This window comes from Lates calcarifer, linkage group LG9 (genome assembly GCF_001640805.2).
Source record: "Lates calcarifer isolate ASB-BC8 linkage group LG9, TLL_Latcal_v3, whole genome shotgun sequence".
NCBI classification, from domain to species: Eukaryota; Metazoa; Chordata; class Actinopteri; family Centropomidae; genus Lates; species Lates calcarifer.
The window spans coordinates 22,041,926-22,066,273 of record NC_066841.1 but is presented as its reverse complement, the minus strand read 5'-3'; the positions used below and the strand labels follow the sequence as shown (position 1 = coordinate 22,066,273).

Sequence of the window (24,348 nt, the reverse complement as noted above, 5' to 3'; positions counted from 1 at the left end):
ACTACTCTCTGCCCTGTCACCTAACATCAATCAGTCTCTTATTTGTTTCAAGTTGATCATTGTGGCCAAACAACTTCTTGCCATCACAACCGTTGCATTCCTTTTCCTGCCAGGGTCCCTGCTCCCTGATCAACTGCATGTGTCACCTCTGTGTTGGCAGCAGTGAACAGTGCTCTGCTTTGACAGAAGAGACTGAAGAATATGGCCAGTTTACCTATGTGATTGGAGGGGGAGGGGCTGTTGTTTCTTTATGCAGAGACAGTCAGAGAGCTGAATGGTGGGACGGACGCTGATGCTGTTGTGTTACATGTCACCCATGTCAAAATCACACACAGGGGCAGCATTATGCCAACTTTGTTTGGTTCAGTATAAACAGGTACGTGTGGTGTAATGATGGTTCTGCTATCTCTGTGTAAAAGAGTCTATGAAGGGGGGTAAGACATGATGAATCAAACAAATGGGGTTATGAGTGCACACAGTGTGTCCTCAGAGGAATTCTTAGAGTGGTTGTTCACATAAGTGAAAAAAGCAGATCCTGTTCAAATCCTGCCTGTCTTATATCCACACACCAGTCAACCAGTCACCAGGTGAAGTGAGATTGGATTGTCTGTTTCAGAAAGTTACAGAAATGGTCAGGTGCATCTTTCAGATGCTGTTAGAGGAATATTTTGAAGCACACTAACAGCTTTACACCCTTCTCCCTCACAGACCAGGTATCATTCAAACTGCTGACTGTCTACCTTCTCTTATTCAAAATGTTCTACTCATACCGTCTCTCAGAGAAAACCCCCAGTGTTAAACACTGGATAATTAGCACATGTTCAACCAATGTTTGACCCATTCATAGCAGAGGACTGCTCACTTGTTACTGTTCACACAAGACCTGAGTCTGCCACTGTAGTTCCATTCACATTTAAAATGGTTGTTGCACTGTTTACACTGGAGAAAGGGGGGTACATGTGAATTTCAGACCCTGCACTTGTGGCTTTAATCTGACAGCTGCTTCCTCTGTAATACTGATTTTTGCCTTTCTGGGCAAGAGGGCATCACAATCTGCAGTTGCTGCACTATGGTCACTCTGCCAAAATCATAGTAAAGCCCAGTGCTGTTGCCGGGAGCTTGGTGTGACCCATTTAGACTGAATATACTATAATACTATAACATTTATCCCATGTTACATTTCATAATGTTGAAGTTTGACTCTGATTATATACATCTGCATGATCTCTGTGGAGCTCTGTCTTTATGTTGTGGTGCTGTTCTGCGTGTATCCGCACAACAGCACCCTGCAGCTTCCCCCCAGCAGTTTCACACTCCTTTGAGTGTTTGTCACCAGCCAGCAATTAGCCGCAACTTAGAACAAAGCTACCATTGTTACAGGCAGGATGACTAGGCACTAACTGATGGAAGATGGTTGGCTATGATGCACTGTGATGAGGTGGCTGAGAGGGTAATATTAAATACCCCAGGTAAAAACTGGGAGAAAAAACAAACACATATTGTAATTAATAAAACCACAACCTCTGGCTTCTGTTTGGGGGGGGGGGCATGATTCACTCTTAAGATATATAGATAACTTCATTAATCACCATGCACAGGACAAAAGTAATGATCAAGAAAATTAGCATAGAAATACAAGACTTTTGCTGTGTGGAGCTGTTTCTGCTTTTCATAGCTTTGGTTGGACCTGAAATGATTAGACTTTCAACTAATCGGTTAATAGTAAGAAAGTTAATCAGCACATCTTTTGATAATTGATAAATTATTGACATATTTTGAAATAAAAATCCTACACATTCACTGGTTTCAGCTTCATGAATGTAAGTATTTGCCAGTTTTTTTATGATAGTCAATTTGGGATATAGTTGGAAAAAATAAGCTATTTGACTATGTTGTCTTAGGTTTTAGGAAACTGTGTAAGTTAGCACTTAAGCAGGACGGATGGTTTATCAATTAATTGAAAGGTCAGGAGATGAATCAAATCAAAATGGTGACATCCATGCAAGAAGAAGAGCTGCTTTATCTGTTCTGAGCACAGAAACATGAAAAAGCATGGAGAACAAGAAAGCAAAGTGTGTGTCCGCTCAGTTACAATGGCAGAGCTCATGTTTAGCTGGTGTGCAGACCCTACAAAGACACAACAACATGCTGGGTAGGCAGATGTCCACACACAGACTTGTGCACACCCCTCCCATGACCACATTTACATTACACTGACCCTTGTGTACCTGGGGATGTAGAAAGTTTAACACATTGTTGAGCAGCATCCATGAGAGCCACAGAAGGCAACTACAAGATAATGTCTCTTATTTAATGAAATCCATTATATGACAAACTCTGAAAAACTCTTTACAGTACAGCTCCAACTCCAAAAGTCAGTTGTTACTATGTACTGTATTCTGAAGTCATAAATCATGACGTTTTTATATTTGTAAAACTTAACCTGAGTCCAGCAAAGCCATTTTAAGTGACTGACATCATCTCAGTGTAAAATCTATGGACTGGGTGGGAGGGGCTTATACAGTGGGCTGCACAATGTTTAAGAAAACCAGGAAACACCAGAAATGTTTTGGCTTGTTTGTCAGGTAAATCATTTTCATTCTAATGAATGAGGACCATGAAGGAGTCTGGTATCTAGTTCTTACAATACATCTGTGGTATATTGTAACCTGCAACAATAAAAAAATCCCCTGTAGCCCAAAAAGCTTTGTCCCCAAGACCATTACAAAAGAGATATCAGTAAAACTGCAAACAAGGCCAGGAAATCTAAAACCTTTCTAGATTTCAATGTAGAAATGCAAAGTCTATGCGATGGGCCAGTGGAGCGAGAGCCATAATGTCAGTAAACAGACTTGGTGATGGCTGTAGCAGTGAAACCCTTGTGTTGAGTATCAGTGTGTTTTATTGCTTATGAATTCACTTCTTCATTTGTAAGAGGAGGACTGTGTTATTTGGTTGTTCTAAGGTTACACAGTCTTGCTTTAAAACATGTTATCTCTTGCTGTCCCTGGCAGACGACCACTGACTTCATGCCCAGTCAAATTAACGTAGGATATACTATACATGGGTCCAACTCTACTGTCTTATTGTCAGTCCAAAATAAAGTTTTCACATCTTAGCATAGAATTACAAGTTCCTTGCTCTAAAAACTGAGGGAGAATTTGTGGCCCTGAAAACATCCCCCACATTTCCCCACAAGTCCAGATTAATGGACAGACCCCTGGCTAACTCCTCTGGCTTCTCAAGTGCTGCTTCTCCTCACAGTTAAGACTGAGGAGGGGAAGCATGGACAGGAAGTAAATCAGGGTGTAATAGGTGAGGCCTATAAAAGCTTGAGAAAAGCTTGTACTACGTGTGCCAGTTAATCATCTATCCTTATGTTTGTCAGTTACATCAGTGACTGCCCTGTATGTAAAAACACCACCATTAGTTCATACAGTTCATCAAACCACAGACCGGGTACACCCTGGAGTGGCAGGTATGTATTTATTAAACTGCATCTAATTTCATTGGTGGAGCACCTGATTACAACAGCATGAATGGTTTATATACAGTCTATAGTTTACCCTAACTACGACTGAGACTCCACATGAATCACTCTCACCTGCTGTTTTATGTCTGCTCTCTAAAATGTCTTGAGGAGAGGAGCAACACTCACACTCACCCCCAACACTGCTTCATTGTCAAATCTCAACTCAAAGAGCAGGTTTTCCATGAGCTCTCTCACACTCTGGTGCTGTCTACAGCCACACGTGTTGCTTGGTGCTCCACATCTTCTTCTCCATCATTGTTACAGCTAACAGGAGATTCCTGTCACTGTGCTTTGTCTTGTCAACTTGCCAATTCCAAGACTGATTGACCACTGCACCCTACACTTTATCCATGTCAACTGAGACGTTTCACTGGGTGATTGGTACAAGGCTTTCTTTCCAGTAACTTTATTTGTTGTCTCTTCTGTGCATGGCTTGTGGTCTATTTTAAATGACCAAACAATTCATACCTGCCCCAGACAGTGACTAACTAACCAAACAGGTTGGATTCTTTACTTGAACCCCTCCACCCCTCACAGATACACAATCCAATAAATTGGACAACTGTGCCCATACAAATACAGTAAATATAATAGGTCAAAGTAAGGTCAGAGCAGGATGTGGTTTGGTGAACTGTAATAGTTATAATAGAAAATGTTTACAATAAACAGTTTGGGTAAAAACGTTACAGTTCCCCAACCTGGGTTTTTTTTTTTTTTAAGACAGGACAGTGGAGATGAGACAGGAAACAGGGAGAGAGAGCAGGGGAATGACATGTAGTAAAGGTCCAGCCAAACCAGGAGTCGACCCAGGGACCAGCTGCTTAGGGCACTGAAGCCCATGTGGTACGCCCCCCAACCATTCAGCTACAGGGGCTCCCTGACCTGGGTTTTTTAAAACATTGTGTTTCTCACCATACCTACTTTTAGCAGAATTACTACATTTGGAGATCAACTTGAGCCATGCATTATAACATTCAGCCCTCTTATTCATTAGAAAGGAGCCAGTCAGTCCACCACCAGGGGGCCACCATAGGGGGCTCCAGCAAAACAACACACTGTTGTCTGGCAAAAAAGTTGAACCAGGCTCAACTTTAGCTGCAATGCAATGTGACATCATCCAACAAGGCACTGTACTGACCAATCAAATACATGCAGGGACCATTCCTGATGGCTTTTTGTAACAGCAGATTTCAGGCTGAGGTTTGGGCTTGAAACATTTGTTTTATGTGTGTTCTAGCACGTCAGTAAAAGTGTTTAGCCAAGTAAGTAAATAAAATGTATTTCTAAAGTGCCTTTCACAGACACAAGTCACAAAGTGCTTTACAAGAGGATAAAAGTGCATACAAGAGAAAAGGATATAGAAGATGAAGTAACATACAGCTGCTCTAAAAGGCTACACCTGAAGGCAGCTTGAAAAGCCAGGTGCTATAGACACAAGGTTGTTTAAATGGGGACCTGCACACACTATCAGACTGTTCAGGTTTATAAATGGGGCTTGGAAGCAGAAAATGACACTGAGTATTAAAAAAGGTTTGATCCCCGGCTCCTCCAGTCTGCATGCCAAAGTATCCTTCAGCACGATACTGAACCCCAAGTTGCCCCCGATGTGTGTGTGTAAGTCAGAGTGCTGTGAATATGTAAAAGTGCTGTATGAGTGTGTGTGTAAATGGGCGAATGTGACATGTAATGTAAAGCGTTTTGAGTGGTCAACATCACTAGAAAAGTCCATTTACCATTTTTCAGTATCAACAACAGGTTTCATCAAAGGTTTAAGAGAGCTCTGCTTAAACACCCACCACAGCAGAGGAAGGCCCTTTGGCCCTGTTTCCAACAGCAGCAGCTCTGCCTCTCTACTCTAACCCTAACATGGTGAGTCATAGCACTGTGAGTACTCATTAGTAACAAACTTCCACTACATTCACAGCAACTGCCTCGGATTTCAGTTATTTCTGCTTCTTCCTCCACACACTGTTCTCATGTTATTTCAATTTGAAAAAGTCATAACTACAGACAAACACAATGTGTTTAAGATGGTAACACACAAACAATTCTAATCTTTCACGTCTTTGCTGAACACACTCATTAAACATTCACAGTGCTGGTGGAAACAGTCAGTGAAGCCTTGGATGTGAGAAGTGGTTGAAGCTCCTTTGGCAGCAGTAACCTCAGTCCAGCTCTTCCAGGAGCTGTGGATCAGGGTGGTGGACACACACCCTGACATTATCATGGAACTCTGACTCTGTAACCCTTTCAGCTTTATGTTAATCAGCAGTTCTTGATCCTGCGTCTTCTGAGACCTTTTCTGTCTGAGTGTTTTATAAGTTAAAGCAGCTCTAACACACCTCCAGTTTGGTTTCATTGACTGGACTCCAGGTTTGTTAACTCCTGACTCCAGTTAACTTTGGTTGATGTCATTAGCTGAGGGGTTCACATACCTTTTCCAGCCTACACTGTGAATGTTTGAATGATGTTTTCAGTGTGGACAAGAACAACACAATGATGTGTCTGTTATTAGTTCAAACAGATTGTGTTTGTTCATTAATGTCACTTAGATTCAATTCAATTCAATTTTATTTATATAGCGCCATATCACAACTCAAGGCACTTTTCATATAGAGCAGGTCTAGACCGTACTCTTTAACATAGGTATTTACAGAGAGAGACCCAACAGATCCACCATGAGCAGCACTAGGAGACAGAGGCAAGGAAAAACTTGGATGAAGATCTGAACACATTTTAGCTGAATGTTGAACTGATCAGTATCATCCTGGGAAATCAGTGATTTCAGCCACAGACTGTTATTGCTCCTCAACAAGATAAAACAACAGGCTGACACTAGTGCAAAGAAAAACACAACAGGCACTTTCTCACTTTCTATTTGTAGCATATGACTACTGATAGTGATTAATTTCATTTAATGTTGTTTTGCAGTGGTGTAAAAACTTGTCAGTTTGTCTTTCCAGTACGTTCTTTTTTCTTTTGTAACTATGTGGTAATACATAAAAAAGCAAACATGAATTTATCATATGTGAAACAAACTGCATGTTTACCACGTAGAGGACTAAGTTCCCAAAGGAACATGTTATAGAATCACACAGCAGATTTTCATTTAGTTTCTTTGTGAAGTCTGAAATCTCACACAATAAAACAAGTTTGACATATAAAATCACATGTAACAGCATTTCACGTTTGATAAGAAATTTATGCATTAGTCAATTTCACATATTTATCAAGTGCAGCAAATCAGGATACCTGCATGTGTGTTTTCTATACATTCAATATGTGAGAACATTAGCTTCACGTGTGAATTGTTCAGAAACACACATGAAATTCATGAGTAATGAATACATTTAATTGATGAATGGGCCTAACCATGTTTTCCATGACTGGAAAAGCATATTGGCCAGCCTTCAGGGTTTTAGGCTGGCTAGTCTAAAACATGAATATGTGCTGGAATTTCCTATAAAGACAAAGGAGATGCACAAACTATGGAGTGGGGGGCATTCATGCAGCCCGCTGCGCCCCACCCCCCATGCCCCTTTCACTTGATACCAAATGGAGAGTCCTCAAAGCCAGAGCTGAAAACAGGAAATCTCTCCAGGCCTCACCCCCCACAGAGAGACTAAATGAATTAGCATAACTGACAAAGACGCGAAATCACCTCGAGCGATGCGCTCTATTAACATGACAAGGACACAGCAGCCATCTGAGTCTGACACAAGAAGCTTTTTATGAATACCAGGAGCTGCAAGCAGCACATGTCAACAAGCTGAAAGAGGACAAAGACTGTTTAAGTGGTCTCAGAAACTTCAGTGTGTTCACATCAAAGTGTGTGAGACTCAGATGATGAAGGTAGGCTGAACATGTAGGGATGGCATTTCTGAGGAAAAGTAATTGAGCCTTTTTCTACAAATGGGATGTGAAATCTCCAGCTCCCAGCAGCACAGTGCATCTGGCCCAAATCTGAACACGAAAAAGCCCAGAAAAAATCCATCGATTGTGTAAACTCCTCTCAGCGCGCGGAGAGAACGCAGGAATGCCCAAAGCTTTTCTCCAGGTCTTACACAGGGATGAGAAAGAATGTTATTCACAAACTGTGGAAACTTGACCATAAATAAATCTGCTTGTTGGCCGACCCTACGCGTTGTGCAGTGGACCACTTCTCAGTTAAATCTGAAAGCCTGTCTTTTAGAAGCTTGCAGTATCAGAGAGACTTACCGTCACATCTCAGATTTGGAAACAAGAAAAGCATCCAGATCCAGCTCCTCAGGAACGCGCTCATAGCGTTAGTTTTCAGCCGCGCGAGTCAGCAGGAGAATATCAACGACAAGACTGATCAACGTTTCATCCAGTTTTATGAGCAGAGCTTCTCCTGTCGGATCTTCTCCTCTTGTTGTTTTCCAAGTCAGCAGCTGGGCCAGGACAGACAGCGCACTTTCCAGGTCGCGGAGGAGTCGCGCATGAAGGTGCGGACCAGATGCGGGTTCAGAGAAAACAAAGCCGCGTTCCTCCCCAGAGCTCAGTCCGATAGAGGCGTCGAGAGCCGCGCGGCTCCGTCTGAGGTGCTCAACCCAAAGTGGCCTCTGTCCTCGCGCTGAGAAGGAGCGAGCTTGGAAAACTGAAACGGACGCACGCGCTCACTTACACGCACACACAGAGGTTTTGTGGAGGGCCCCATCTAGAGACAGGACAGAGGAAGTTAACAAGCAGCCTGCGGCAGGACTACAAGCTGACGATGAAGTTTGTGTCAGATGATTATTCCCTCTAATATAAGCTCGTGGTCATGTGTCAGCTCCCTCACACCTGGATGGAGTTTGTAGAAATGAAGCCGAATGTGTCTCTAGAATCAGATCAGCCATTCCACTCTGATTCAAACTGCAGTGGTCATTTCAACAGAGTTAACTGTTGTCAGTTATGATGGATTTTTACTCATGGTTGTTGCAGATAGAGGACGACCTGTGACAAAGGTCCTCATCTGGAAACCAAAAACACCTTCAGTGTTTTTCATCAGATGGATTTTGATGTATCCATTCAGTTAATGATTAAATGCTCTTTACATTTTATTTTCCATTAATCTAAACCTGTTCAGTCTAAAGACACAGGAGTCACTTCAAAATAAAGTTATAGATTTATTTGATATCAAAATAAATATGGAAAAGTTTGATGTTTGGTTTTACAGCTGATCTGAGGCCAGTGGGGTCCTGAGACCCACAGTGCTGACATCATAGTCACAGCTCAGATATCCTGCTCAGTTCTTCATGTTCCTCCATCTCTGCAGTCTGCATGTCAGCCATCACTCCTCCTGTTTCTCCCTCAACTCACTGCAACAATGTGTATGTTGCCTGTTAATTCATATCTTTATGTAACATTTGACATTTAATGTGGTCTATTACAATATGTACCATTCATGAAAAACTGTTCCCTAATCTCAGTCAGTATCTGGACGCTGTGAGTTTACAGTGGCCTCTGCAGCTGTGTGCTCTGACAGGGAAGGATTATGAAATGAACTTGAATATCAGCCTGAAACTGTTCACTGGCATTGATCACATTTTTACCTCAAAGTTCAATAAGAAGCTGTCAGCCAGAGGTTAAAGTGACTAAGTACATTTACTCAAGTACTGTACTTCCAGTCTTTAAAATGGTAGTATGTAACTCTATAAAGCTACAGCCGTGCTTACTGCTACTTTTTACTTTGCAGTTTATAAAATAGAGATTTATGAAAAGTGTAATCCAGCAGTCCTGTGAAAAATCCTCCATCATGAAGGCTCTAATGATCAGTGTTTGTTGGACCTGTGTTAAAGGGGAGTGATTCAACTCTGTCATCATTTTGGGGGATGTAGTGCTGTTGGACTGCACTGTGTGATGTTGACAAGTACTCCCATTATTCTGTCCACTTCTTTTGATGAAGGAGTTTTGGACGTGTCAGCCTCTGCTGCTTTAACTTTTACCTTTCTTTTTTCCATCTCGTGAGTCCCACCTCTTGAGACGAGTGAAATACTAAATCACTGACTAATAACTCACTAATAACTTATCCAATTATTTTAACTGAGATGCAGATGCAGGATACTCACAGCTCAATTTAAATCATATACATTTACATTTCATAAAAGTAAAGGGGTGGAAATGTCATAACCTTAAAAAACAAAGCTGAAAAACAAAGAGCAAATAAATTCAGTTGTGACAATCTGTGTATTTGAGCTAAAACAAGCAGTGGCATGTAAAGACATGTAATGTTCTAACAGACAGCAGACTATTAAATAAGATACTGTGCACCAAAGAGACCTTTGGTCAGTATATAAAGCAACTGGCCTGTGAAGATCAAGTCTAGTTCTCACTGCAGTTATTTTTCTTTGTGAATCACTGGGGGCCATTATTATTTACAGCAGAAAGGTCTCTGCTGACACACTCACATTCATGACAATATACAACACGTAGTACATGTGCTTTGGTTATGACACGTGATACAGGTAAAAGAACACTTAAACTTAAAGAATGAAACACAAACAAAGTCTGCAGTAAAAACAGGGACTGCTGGTGAAGCTCCAGTGATGTCGCTTCACTTTCAGCAGTGACAAACACTTCATGGTCATTTGAGGTTAGCTGAAACTGCCTCTTGGATGCAGGACACAAGCTTCTGGATGTCCTCTTCTGTCTGTTCAATGGTGACCACCACTCTGATGCTGAGGACACACAGGTGGAGAAGTCAGGCACAACAAGGCAGTGACAGATGAATCCACATACTGAGTTTATGTGAAAGAGTGTATGTGAGTGTCTCACTAACTGACACCAGAGCTCTATGGCACTGGGGAACAACACATCACAGACCATGGATACACACACAATACTTAGTGGTAGGGATGCACCGACACCACATTTTTTCAATCTAATTACAATTACAAGTACTTACATTTGAGTACCTGCCGATACCGAGTACCGATATGAGTACTTATTAATGCCATTACACTTTGTACGTTTACTTGAAAACATGTTTTATTTTCATCAGATATTGTTTCATTCTCTGGCTGTAAGAAATTGCCACACATTTTATTCAAACAGAAGTACTGTTATTGACATTTTAGCATTCAACTGCATCTTTTTTCTAACAAACTTTCTAACTACATATTTCACTTAAATATAGCCCTGAAATATAACTGTACCAACATCAAACTGTGGCAGAGCAACTAAGGCATTATCCTGTAATCAGCAGCTTCTGTCTGTGAGAACTAAGTCTATTTTGTTTTTTTAATGAAAAGCAGCTTCTCTGCATTATCAGCTGTTTTGGTTTTCATCTACAATGTGGGACACTGAGCTAACAAGCCTTTCACTTTCCACACTGCTGCTGTTTTTTACATGTTTTAACAGACTGCTTGTGTTGAAAGTTCTCACGTTCGTCCCTCCTCTTGCAGTCTGCTTTACTTTAGTCACCATCATCCACTGTGAAATACCTCCACACTGCCGACATTGCTCCTCCTAGCTCTTAATTAGCACCTGAACGTCCAACTGAACGTCACGCTGCCGTAAAGTGGCATCAGGTGCTGTGGTATAGGACACTTTTATGAATATGAGTATGAGTACAAGAACAGGGTATCGGACAGATGCTGGTATCGGTATCAGTGCATCCCTACTTAGTGGGTTACATTCATTCTTGGCTTTGAGTCTGCACATGGGATCTGTTGATAAATGAAGTGTATACTTATTAACTACAACACAGCTAAACTATTACTAGTGCAGCCAGTTGTTTTCAGAGGTCATAGAACAGACTGAGTGGACAGTGTGTTTAGTACAGGGGTCAGGGGTTAGGATTAAAATACACATGTAAGAAAGCACTAAAGGAGACTCACGCAATTATACAATTTGATACACTGAGCCCCTTACCTGGGAGGGGGGAGGAAGCGCTCCTCTTTTTCCAAGTAACGAGCGAGGGTCAGAGCCACCTGTCCTTCCAAACACTGATACAGAAAACATGAACTACTATGAGAGTACTGGTATTAAACAATCTCTGGTGTTATCACCATCTGATCTTAAGTATAATGCAAAATAAATAAATAAATAAAGCAAATATATGCAGAGTATACAATTGGATTAAAAACTATAGAACACAGAAATGATTTCCTGGTGTCTTCTTCATGTGTACCTTTAAAGGCATAAAATGTGACAGGGTTAATGTTGTTATGAGAAGTGAAAATGGGTATGACTTACATAATCTACAAGAGAGCGCAGCAGCTGCATGTCAGAGTCTCTGGAGCCTGAACTTCTCTCCAGCTGTAAGTGAAGAGCTGGGGCAAATGGTACTCCCACTAACTTCAGACCTGGAGTTCTGTCACGCACAGATAACCAAGAACAACAAAAATCAGGACACAACACAACAATAACATACTGGGGAAAAACGAGTGTGCAGCACCTACTACGTTTGCAGACCTGTACAACATCCACACACAACCCAAAATTTGAGTCCACATGGACTGTCCACACAGTGAGTACTGAGTGCTGACTGTGAATGTGCCAAACAAGTAAACTGAAGGCTGGTATCATCCATTGTGTGTATGTACTATTCCCATTCTTGGTCCTATTCTTGTGAAGCAGTTTCAAACACTGTTCAGCTGTTCGTGTTGTCAATAGGACTGTCATGTTTACTAGTGTGTGAACATGTTAATGTACTTAATGAAAAGAAGATGACCTTCTGCAGTGGTGATGGGCAGGACCAGAAAAAGGGATAATGTGCTGCCAGTAACAGTTGGTCCTTTGTTAATCAGCTTGAGGTTTTCTACTGTAGATCTGACTGTGGGCCAGCTGGTCATTTACCTTCCTACCTACCTTCAGGTTGCTTACAAAAGTTGCACAGGTACAGACCCATGCACTGCTGACTATGTTTTGTATTATTACTAAACGCTGGTCTTGGGATAAATGGTGACTTCAGTCTGAGGATGAAAGTTTATCTTTCTAATGACCACAGAGTCTGTGTCAGTGTCTGACTTGTTTAATGTTAGCTAGCTATGTTCATGTTTAATATTGTCCTTTGGTAAAGAAACCTACATCATGGCCATAAATCCTCAGTAAATAACTCCTTGTCTTAGTTTTGCCTGCAACACTCAAATTTTAACTTTTTGATAAATTCATACAGAAACAGATCTTTATTCAACAAACACACTGACTTTAATCAAAGATGAACTCACCCCTGTAAAGCCTTGTAAACATGTTTGCACTTTTTCCTCAGGACAGCAAAAATATCTGCAAAACACATGTTGAAGATGGATGAGTGGGAACAGATCTAAAATATACCTCTAATCAGCAACAGACAGAAATCTATCTCTCTTTCAAATAACACATTGTCTCAAACAAAGAGCTCTCTGCAGCTGAGGTTGATAAATGTGCATTGAGGTGAAGCCAGTTAAGAACTTGTACCTGGATCTTCCTCCATGATGTTGAGGGCCTCGATGGCAGCAGCAGCCAACATGGGAGGCAGAGATGCAGAGAAACAGTAACCTTGACCTGACAGACGCTACAAAACACACAAAGGACTCATCTTACTTTTTACTGAATCATAGTGGATGTCATTAGAATGAGTATTTTCACACTTCTCACTAAAAAATAATATAGTAACAGTATCTCCAAACTGGCCAAAATTGAATGTTAAAAAAAAGAAAACAACTTGTCATGTCAGTATTTAGTTAAAGCACTGCTGGCAGCAGTCTGTGTGGACCAGTCCCAGCCTGGTCAGATGTGTACAGGAACTGATGAAGCCTCTTGTATGAGAGGTGAAACATCTTCCCAGACTACAACTAAGTCCAGTTGCGTTCGATTTAAATTTCCTTGAGAGAACTCAGGGTTTACAGGTGGGGTTGTTGTTTGCAGGACAAAAGACTTGACTTGAGACTACTCCCTGAATAAAACTAGTTTAAATTTCCAGTATTTTACACTTTTCCAGTGGTTTATTTGAAGTTGTATTATATAAACAGAATTTTACATCTCCTCTGCCATGTTCCTCTCTGGAGCTCTAGCAAGAACAGGGTGTTTTGACTCCATCTTTAAGCTGATTAACAGGGATGCATGGTCTACTGCACAGACAGAGTAGTGTGGACACCAGGTGTAACCATAGCAACAATGGGTTTTAAAACTAAAACATATTAGTGTGGTTGACGCCTAAAATGCTCTGGTATTTCAGAAAAATATGAGTAGTCTTGGGAAGGCTGTGCAATGATATACTGGCTTCCTGACATCTGACTGAATGACCGTTTGGTGTGGTATTGTTAATAAAGTTAAAACAACAAGAAAAAAAGGTTGAACACTGGGTCCAGGAGACAGTAAAGTTGTGAAATCATGGTTACTGAGGCCCTGACAGCTCATTTAGGGGCACAATTTGTAAATACACACTTTCATAGTATTTATACTAGACCTGCTTTATAATCACAAACACAAATGGAAATAAATATGGGCCCTTTAATAATAGACCTAAAAACCAATACACCATCCAGGGAAACTGTGAGGAACCAATTCAAATTTATGTGCAATAATGACTGTCCATGTAATATTTTGGAAAACCAGCATGAGAAGCTGTAGCATCATCATTTACACATATTAAGGCTGTTCAACATCAACCTTTTAATACAGTTTTTAAGACTGCTAACTAGAGATAGAATTATCCATAACTGACTACAACAAATTGCCATCAGATAAACCTGCAACAGATACAGATAATGTCAAACTTTGAATAATGAAAAACTTTCTTCAGGAGGCATAGATCTCTGGCTCACCTCAGTGAGTGTGAAAGGAGTCATCACTAATGTTACTTAATACAGCTGCGATATGAGAATAGAAGTTTTACAGTGACACAGTGCATTACTTTAATTACCAGCTTAATCAAAAATTTGGTCAAAGCTAACAAGCAGTCATTTATTCAACATGTATCAATAAAACTCTTGTTGTGTTTACCTGGTGGTCGATGACAAAGGAGCGTCCGCAGCAGAAGCCTCCTATAGAGGCCACAGCGTTCTCCATGTTAGCACTGATCAGGTCAATGTCATCTATCTGCATGGAGGCAGAAATGGTCCCATGTTATCATTGCACACAAATATACCCAAAATGTTTTCAGATTCCAGACACTGGATACCAAAGCCATGTGTGTCATGTATTTTTGTTTATTGGAAAAGTTTAAAGCTGGACTTCGGAGGAATCCTTCATGACTAGTGTCAGAATTACAAACTTATTACATATGGTTTGTGCCTTTTTTTCAGCCTGGGCTGCCATGATCCTGATCTTCTTATGATGATTATGGGTTTGGCTGCAATCAGTATTAGGGGTGGACGTTACAGTCTTAAAATAATGTAATAATATTTCAGGTTAATGTGCAGTAATAACATTCAAGAATATATGAAAACTAATATTCAGCCGCACATCACCAGCTACAGCAGATGAACTCTGGTCCTCATGCAACTGCAGAGTTTCATCATACTCTATGATTTTGTTTCAGGTGGTGAAACAAATTGGTTGTGTTGCCACCTTTAGCTGAGATCATTCCAGACCTTGCAGAAAATTGTGTCTTGTTGGAGGTTTGACTTCTTAAAGCCAAACCACCTCCACACAACAGATGTAGCTCCTCGTCAGCAGCTGATGCACTGCTCTGGCTTCCCACCATTGTTGTGGTGATAGAAGACTAGATTGCATGCTACAGTATGCACATGTGGCAACACGTCATCACGCTGCTATACCATTGATGTCATGATATGAAACTTTTTTCTTGTAAAAATTGGTACCAGTATTATTGTGAATAATATGATGTGGCACACCTCTACTATGAATATTATAAAAAGTCACAATAACCATCTGAGCCACATGGACAATATAATTTACTCTGCCAATTTAAATGACTGGTGAACAAGCAAGCTAGCCTGCAAATACAGCACTGCTGTCACTTTGCTAATACTAGTCTCTGTCTCTTGAAATGACATTACACCTTTGTCAACTGTACCTGCTTATAAATATTTTCTGTCGTATATGGGTGAACAGTGGGGTGACGGTGAAGGGAGCAAATCCGGCACTATGATACCAGTACTGGTACTTCAGAGAAAAACTGTACCAGCATATTTTGATGTTAAAATGGTTGGCAGACCTGGACGTAATGATTTAAGTGCTTCATTTAAAGCTGTACTCACATTGACCCCATAATGTTCTGTGACTCCGCGGCCATGTTCTCCCAAAACACCAAAAGACAGGCTCTCCTCTAGAAAGATCCGCACTTTATACTTGTACTTCAGCTCCACCTGGAGGTTAGACAAACACAAAAATGGCAATGACAGTCGTGGAGAAATCATGTCACATGAGACACAACTTATTAGTGAGTACTATTTATATCTGCTACTCACAACACCCCAATAACACTTATTGAGGGGCACTGGGGGGCATCTGAGTATCAACAGGAAGTATAGTGATGGTGGAGTTGAATCAACCAGTGAGTGTTTTCTTTCAACAGAACTGTGGTTGAAATGTTGTCATGTTGTTTGTGCAGAATGTTGGCCAGTTAACAAATCATAAGGTGTATCATGGAGTATAATCATCAGCAGTTGAGGTCCATTGGTTATCTATTTACCAGTTCAGGGAGAGGACAGATGTCTGCAGTGTTGATGTACAGCCCCTCCACTACAATGAACTTCCGGGTCACTCGTGCTTTACGAGGATTCTGCAACAGAAACAATATAGATTTTACAGAGTGAAAACAGGGTTATAAAACACTATCTGCAGTTCAAACATCTGTAAGCATGAAGCACAGGGCATATTGTGACACACAGCCACAATCATTTTTTTCTCAAAATAAGCAATTGTGTACTAACCCTCTGATCCTCCAGCTCCTGCTCCTTCAGCAGCCTCTCCAGATCCTCCATGTCATTGTGTTTGAAGTATTTGATAAAGCTGCGGGATGCTTGAAGACCTTTCTGGATGGAGAAGCAGGCTGCTTCATCCCTGAACACAAAATCAAGGGAAATATAAAAAAATATCAAATAAAATAAAACGAACACAAATCAGAAAAGTGTGCAGGATGCAAATGATGATATCTGTGTCTGTCTAATCAGTACCGTACAGTACCTATATTGGGTGTATTTTTGCTTTTTACAGGTTAGCAGAGCCACTTCTTACACAAAGATGATGTCCCCCCTCTTGGAGTAAGCAGGAATTGCACTAGCAATGGTTGCAAAGCCATATGAATAGATAATGGCCTCTTCTGTTTTCATGAATCTTGCCAGACGACTCTCAAGCTCCAGGTGAACATCTTGAGGAGGGAAACCAAAAAGTAGGTGACATTAAAAAGTTCATTTGCATTTACTATAACAGAACATATTCAGGCTTGCAGAGAATACAGCAGCTTTCTGCAAGGCAAAACTAAACCTGATTTAATGAGGATATCAGGAAGAACTTTGACAAACGTTTCTTTTTCTTTTCTTTCAAACTGTTTCTTAACTTTATGATCCAAAATTTCATGGTGATTTTTTATTATTAATAATTTGTATTATTTCTGATTCTGTATTGGGTGTGGTAAAATTGGTATTGCTTGATTGAGAGGGGCCTCAGTGGCTGCCACAGGCTTGTCCATCCTTCTAACAGAATTCATTCAAAATCCACATTTAAACCAACCTTTAGAAACATAGGCCAATTTTCTGCTGTGTTTTCTATAGTCTATTAAATTATCTCTCTATCAGATGGCATTCTGTTAATAGAAGATGGAAAGCAGAGAATCCTTTGCTCACCAAAGGTTCCATAGAAGCCTCTTGGACCACATGTACCCACGCCATATTTCTTCAGTGATGCCAAAGCCTTTTGCTGTCACGAGGAGGAAAAAAGAGGAAATAATTAAACATTAAACAAACAAACATTACTGCTACAGGCAATAATGGCTTAAATAAGTACTGACCTTAACCCGCTCATTGTCGAGGAGACCCAGGAAGTTAAATGATGCAAAGTTAGTGCACTCTTTCCCATTGATTATGATTTTGTGGCTAGGAGGTCTGTAATGGAAAATACCTTGTTTAAATGCTTAGCTCAACACAGTGTATAAAGTTCAGAGCACAAAACAACATCTAGTTATTGTATGCTAGTGTTCTGCATTTTTAGTCCAATAAAATACATGGGCCCTGTTCAGACCTGGCATTAAAAATGAGTGTTTAAATTAAGAGATATAGTTCACATAAGAAAAGTTATTACAGTTATAGTTACAATTATTGGGAGTTGGTTACAACATTAATTAATGTTGAGCAGAAAAGCAAGTGGCAAAAACAGTCACAGAGCATGTCTTAAAGTATCAGAGCATCTGGAGTCTCATTTCTTCATTTACTTTGGTTCATTTGGCCCCATGACAGCAGTACTATTTAAACACAAGTGACAGATAACAACAGCAGAGAGTCAGAACAGAATGAGATTAATTTTCACATCTGATAAAAAGCCGTTCTTTTTAGTCTGATAGCAATTCTGATCTGGATTCCTTAACACTTAAAAACTTAAAATGTATAATGAGCAGGACATTTTACTGGTGGTTCTCTCAGTTGGACAATCTATGTAATGCACACCATGTTTTTAAATGAATCACATTTACTGTTATTGATCAGCTCACATATACACTGGTACTAATATATGCATGCTATAATTAGCAGATAATGTCAGCCATGTCACTTTATCAGTCAGGCTCTAGTTGTAGAGCAAAGCAAAAACATAGACAGTGCAAGTGAGAAACTACCTCATACCACCACTCCACTATATCTGTTATTCTAATGACAGAAAATGTTGAGAAATTCATCATTTCCCTATGGATTCATATCTGCATCCAAACACACATGGTGACAGACTGTACAGACTGCTGACAGCCATGATCTGTGGAAACCCCTTAACATTCAGTCTGCCTGACTCTCCTCTTCAAATCATTTTCTTCACCTCTGTCTGACAGTATATAATGTCTCACCTGGATGCAGCTCTTTTTCCTCTCTTAGCTAAATGATGTGAAATAATTTAAACCCAACACATAAGTAAATTAGACAGTTAAGATGTAGATGAATGATATTTATTTTAAGACTTGATTTTTTGTGCTTAATTTCCTTGATATATTGCTGTCAAGCTGCCAATATGAAATCTGTTCAGAAACATCCAGATAAATACTGCATTACACAGTCATCTCATATGCCACTGCCAAGTGTGATTACAGAGAACTTTCTGCGACCTGTGGACACACTTGATTTGATTTGAGACGATATTTAACAGCAGTAAGTAAAGCAGAGAAAGTCCTGTTGGTTTTACCCAGTGACAATATCATAGTTGAGGGAGGGATGGTCTTTGGATACAGGAGGAACAAGAGGCTCTGGCTGCCACTCCTCAATCAGGTCCTCCTTTTCCTGTAACATGGACACACATGACAACTGTTTGGTTGGTGGGTGGGTGTCTCTCTCTCTCTCTCTCTCTCTCTCTCTCTCTCTCTCTCTCTTTCACACACACACACACACACACACACACACACACACACACACACACACACACACACACACACACACACAAAACTAAAACTGCTCTGCTTTTCACTGCACTGTGTTGCGTTTACCTTCTCTGTCAGTTTATAGGTCTCATGAAGTTTGTAGGTCTTAGAGAACAGGAGTCTGATGATCCACAGTATGAGGATCCCCTCCAGAATCAGGTGATAAGCAGGAGCCTGAGGTAGACAGGGACATGATTATTTTGGTGTAAAACTGGTGAATGGGCGTCGACTCCGAGTATCAGTGTTTAATCCTTTCAACGGAACAAAATTACACTGAACTCAAGCCTACAAATAAAATCCCATCTTTTAATTGCAGTCATGTCGCATTTGATCTTTATGCATGGACACTTGCATGTAGCAGGCGTACGACCAAGTCTTTTTTCCCCGTGTGAATAATAAAAAATACTAGCTTAATGTGGATATAGTGTTTGTTTTAAATATCTAGCTTAACTGCTGGTATACAACACAATGATTGATAGCAAACACAGCAAAATAAATCCACCAATACACATTAGTTGTCCTTGTTGCTCCAGGATGAAGATTTTCTTCAATGCTCAATTGTCACATAGCTTTTCGAAGAACATAGAACAGGTAAAGGCTTCTGTACAATTGGATTTTTACAGCTGAGGAAGTTTTCAGATTTTTTTCTGCTAAGCAGGCCTGAATTTACTACGTCCTGTCATTTCTCTTGTACTCATTTGGATTGTTCCTTTTGTATTGCTGATATATCTGCTGTGATTGTAAAGCACTTTGACAACAACTGTTGTTTACAAATGTGCTATATAAATAAAAGTGACTGGACTTAGTAATTATGATTACACAGGAACAGACCTGATGAGAGCAGCTCAACAGTCTGTGTCCGTGAAGACGCTCTGCTGCACTGCTCACGTTGGCTGTCAGCAACAGTTTTTTGATTTCTGAATTAGGGGAGAATTTTTCTCTGTCAGTGTGTTTCGGTATAGTCGAGGCTCTTCACCAAAACGGCAGAAAACGTGCTGTCAAATAGCATTTCCACATTTAGCTGACTCAGCGTGGGTGTAGCATACTAACTTCAGTAGCTCAGAGTACTAATGAGTCCTTGACATACTCTCCACAAGGTTCTATGTTGTTGACAGAGAGCATTTGTAAATCAATGACGAAAACTGACAGTGAAATAACATTAATTGCTACTTTAAGGAAGTGCTACAGCAAGGAGCACCGTGATCAACTCCTAGAGACTATCAGAACACATGACTGACAGTTTATTGGACCAATAGAAGAGCAACAAAGAGAATCCCCGCCCCTGGAACGTTTGTCCAGTTACCGTAATGACCAAACAGCTAAACTGAGAAACGCAAAAAATGTAATTCCCTAACAGAAACTAATCGCTGCAAACCACATTTCTTTGTATTGCACATTGTAGCTCCTTATCATATTTCTGGATGACAGAAATTTCTGATAGCAGTCTTGGCTGCTTTGTGATTCTACAGAACCTTGTGATTTTATCATCAGAAGAAAGTAACGCCATTCTGTTACTGTCAAACCTAAAGTAACAGACTGACAGATTACAACTACATTATTTGTGTACAAACGTGCGATTTTGTGATTTTAGTTTGTATAAAAGTTTCTTTTGTGGAAACACGTAGACGAAGATAATGGTTGCCAAGGATCAACCAACTTCCTTGTTATTTTGCCGCTTGACGTTAACGGGTCTTTACGTGAACAGAAACACAGGGAGCAGCTGATTGGCTTCGAGCCTTCCCTAGGCCACGGATACTTCCTGACTAAGAAGTTTACCATCAACAGATCCGGACAGAATTTTAAAACATCACCGTTCAGGTGAACATACCAGGAATCTACTTGTAAACGTCAGAAAATAACCCAACTCGCTAAATTGTGGAGAAGAGAAACTTACCTCATAAAACGCTTGCACCATTTCCACCAACACCCATTGCTGCCCGGACGCCATGTTTAGCTTCCTTGTGCAACGTCATCAGTAAGGCTGCATTTAAGTTCTTCCAGAAAAATAGTAGATCTGAGAATCCATCTCTCTATATATATATATAAGCAGCTACCTGACCATGCAGAGGTCAATAACTTTGAATGTGAATTCTGAGGAGCCAGTGAAGAGAAATAATGAAGACGAGATTAAAGCATAAATAATCATCCCAATATCTGTTTGTCACACAGTGGGCATAGTGACACCAACATTTTGCATTAGGGACCAAGAACAGAACCTTGGGTCTAGGGCTGAGCAGTTCTGTCATTTATATCATGGTATAATTCATATTTGCTTTAATCACTGCAACCATTACTTAAATACTGACACCTGTAGTCCAAATCCATGCTGTAGGGCAAATTCATTGCAGTGTGCTTTCTATACTGTTATCTATACTTTTCTATACTGCCCACCTACCTGGGGCATATCACAAATGTTGCTGCACTTACAAAGCACTTTACACTACAGGTCACATTTACCCATCCTCATGATCAGGGACCTGAGAAGAATTACACAGTCTATCTCAGAGCAGATCTTGTGTTTGTTTTTCCTGCTACCAAAGTGGTGGTGGAGTCTTGCCATTCACAATCTTAAACATCAGGTGGGTCTTGGTGTATTTCATAAGATTTTTCCAGCTAAGTATGTCATATTTGCCAAGAATACTGCAGTAATGTCTGTCTAACACCTTCAGACCCTGCCTGTACAGAAAGAGATTGGGCCTCAGTGTTGAACCTTTTGCCTGAATTCAGCTTGTCATAAACTGGGGATAGTCATTGCATTCATATATAATTTTGCTGTTAAGATTGTTAAGCATTTTGTCAAATATCTAAAATTTGCCAGGTTGTATTTTGTTATTTGCATTGCTTTCTTCACTTGTTTTTGGAAGGAGTAAGTGGACTCAGTTAGTAAGAAGGGGTGACGTTTCACCACCCACCCTTCCATAATGAATTCTGCCTTCAAGATAGGCCTCTCAGTGTATTAGTGGAGAAATTAAAATTTGCTAGTTTACAGATGAGAAGTCAGTGTTTCACAACATTCTTTAAGTCCAAAAAATAGGCAAACATAATAAACATAAACACAAGGCACTACTCAAATCTTTGTCTAAACAAATGCGTTTTTAGCTGCCTTTTAAAGGATGCCACTGAGTCAACAGTGTGAAGGGTGGGTAGCTTAAGAGCTAAAATTTGGAAGGCACAGTCACCCTTAGTTTTCAGACTGATACGTGGAATCATAAGAAGACCTCTGTCTAAGGACCTAAGAGCTGTCGTGTTATAGTGGTGGAGTAATTCCATAATGTAATTTGGCCTCAACCCGTAAGGCCATAAAAGTGAAAACCAAAATTTAAAAATGAAATCTAAACTTGACAGGAAGCCAGTGCAAATGCTTTAAAAGTGGGGTGATGTGGGATAATTTATGAGCGTGAGTTAGGAGCCTCGCAGCACTATTTTGTACAGATTGGCGGCAATTAATTGACTTTTTGTTCAGACAAGAAAACATTACAATAGTCCACGTGAGGAGATGAAGGCATGGACAAGCATCTCCAATTCACTTTTTGAGACAGCAGTCCTGAGTTTAGCAGTATTTTGTAAATGGAAGAAACAAGATCGAGACAGGGACTTGACATGAGAATCAAACGTCATGGATTAATCAAAAATGAAACCAGGGTTCCACACGTTGGCTCTTACAAAGGAAAAAACCTATTTAGACATTAGTTAGACATTCTGTTTTGTCTGTGTTGAGTTGCAAAGTTATTTGCCATCCAATCTTTGATTGCATTTAGGCAGTCAGTTAAAATATATAACTTGTCTATTTCGTGTGGTTTGAGGGATAGGTACAGCTGAATGTCATCACCATATAAATGATAAGAAATGTTTTTAAAACTGCTAATGATTTCACCTAGTGGTAAAATATACAATGAAAATAACAGAGGACTTAACACAGATCCTTGTGGAACACCACATGATAAAACAGTGACATCTGATTAAAAAAAAGTGCCCGTAGAGACTGAAATTTATCAAGGATGTTATGCTTATCCAAAACCTTCCTGAGTTGTGTCCCAACAATTTTCTCCAATATTTTGGAGATGAAGGGAAGTTTTGAAATGGTTCTGGAAAGGTCAAGATTAGTTTTTTTCGACAGTGAATAACACTCTGTTTAAAGTTGCTGGTGACATGGCCTGACAATAAGGAGCCATTTGTCAAGGAGACTAAAGATGGACCAATAGAATCAAAAACTTTTAAAAACAGAGATATTGGTAAAATGTCAGCTGGGCTCACTGAAGGTTTCATTTGGGTCAATATTTCAGAGATGTCCTCCAAGGAAACCAGGTGAAAGGAATCCATGATGGTGGGATGAGGAGGACCATGATTAAAAGGACTGGCTGAAGGAATGATTTTTTCTCTAATGCATTTGACCTTCTCCACAAGAAATGTCAGAAAATCATTACAGTCCTTGTCTGAAAAGACTGGTAGGTTTGGCACTGAAGGAGAAACAATCTTGCTTACTGTGTCAAAAAGCACTTTAGGGTTTCTTTTCCCCATAGTTATTGAATTTGAAAAATAGAAGGCTCTTGCATTTTTCACCATATCATCATAAGTAGACAAGAGTTTCTTAAGGTGTAAACAGTGAAACTCAAGTTTTGTGACTTTCCAGCAAGTTTTACAACAAGTGTGTCTAAAAGTGCAGATAGATTCAGTGAACCAAGGAGGGGATTTAACAGCGCTGAATTTACCTTTGTTGGTTACCTTTGGAATGTTTTCTTTGTGGCCTCAGTTAGTGATGGTACTCGCCTGTGCTAACCTACTGAGTATTACAGCAACCCTTGTTGGTGAGGTTGGTGTTTCCGCTCCCCACTCCCAATACTAATTGTGGTTTAATTCCTGCTTATAGTTAGCAACGGCGTTCCCACTTGAGCTAACTTGTGAGGTGTTACAACATTCCTTGTTGGTAGCAGGTGGTATAATATTACTGTTTCTGCCCTGTGCCTTCAGTTCCCAACAGTGCTACTGATTAGGCTGACTTGGTGGTTGGTGTTTTAATTTAGTGACTCTTGCCCGAACTAACATTATTGATTGCATTGTCGGAGGAATACTCCTCACTACTATAGCACCTCTATGGCTCTCCTTCAGCTAGATGATGGTCACAATCTGTGTCCCTTGTGTATTGGCCTTGAGCACCTAAGAGAGGGCCTCTCAGACAACCATTCATGCCTCCAGCATGTAGGCTGCTATACTAGCCGAGGTGGAACAATCGATCAGGGGAAAGGGGCTCTCCTCATCAGACCAGGTGCCTCTGGGCCAACCTCCCTACTCTAAGCATCAGGTGGGGACTGCT

General features: G+C 40.4%; 2 protein-coding genes across 4 annotated transcripts in view; both read right to left on the bottom strand.

Moving 5' to 3' along the window:
• The window catches only part of ror2 (receptor tyrosine kinase-like orphan receptor 2), a 49,765-nt gene extending 41,266 nt beyond the window's left edge, over positions 1 to 8,499 (bottom strand). Inside the window, 1 exon segment of the mRNA XM_018701899.2 lies at positions 7,751 to 8,499. Within this exon segment, the coding sequence (XP_018557415.1) occupies positions 7,751 to 7,814 (64 nt within the window). The 5' untranslated portion in view covers positions 7,815 to 8,499.
• A 1,203-nt stretch (positions 8,500 to 9,702) lies between these two features.
• On the bottom strand, positions 9,703 to 21,023 carry sptlc1 (serine palmitoyltransferase, long chain base subunit 1). 3 transcript variants are annotated; one of them, XM_018701900.2, is made up of 15 exons: positions 20,932 to 21,023; positions 19,104 to 19,211; positions 18,806 to 18,900; positions 17,433 to 17,526; positions 17,269 to 17,341; positions 16,661 to 16,793; positions 16,357 to 16,486; positions 16,116 to 16,205; positions 15,682 to 15,789; positions 14,462 to 14,557; positions 12,935 to 13,031; positions 12,706 to 12,760; positions 11,732 to 11,849; positions 11,408 to 11,481; positions 9,703 to 10,212 (listed from the first exon to the last, which is right to left on the bottom strand). In XM_018701900.2, exons 1-15 carry the CDS (start codon positions 20,983 to 20,985, stop codon positions 10,119 to 10,121), a joined length of 1,419 nt encoding a protein of 472 aa, XP_018557416.1. In that variant the 5' UTR covers positions 20,986 to 21,023; the 3' UTR covers positions 9,703 to 10,118. The 3 variants fall into 3 exon arrangements, with proteins under 3 accessions (XP_018557416.1, XP_050928667.1, XP_018557417.1); XM_051072710.1 differs by lacking the exon at positions 20,932 to 21,023 and adding an exon at positions 19,869 to 19,954; XM_018701901.2 differs by lacking the exons at positions 9,703 to 10,212; positions 11,408 to 11,481; positions 11,732 to 11,849; ... (3 more) ...; positions 15,682 to 15,789; positions 16,116 to 16,205 and having other exon boundaries at positions 16,610 to 16,793.
• Positions 21,024 to 24,348: the final 3,325 nt, after the last annotated feature.

What these genes read in the sequence shown, in the direction of transcription:
- sptlc1 (XM_018701900.2), bottom strand. Translation starts at nt 20,985, where the DNA reads ATGGCGTCCGGGCAGCAATGGGTGTTGGTGGAAATGGTGCAAGCGTTT. An exon ending in AGGCTTCTATGGAACCTTTG is followed by an intron (nt 16,794 to 17,268) that starts GTGAGCAAAGGA and finishes TCCCTCCTCAAG; the next exon opens with ATGTTCACCTGGAGCTTGAG. An exon ending in CAGAACATTATGGGGTCAAT is followed by an intron (nt 14,558 to 15,681) that starts GTGAGTACAGCT and finishes GCCTCCATGCAG; the next exon opens with ATAGATGACATTGACCTGAT.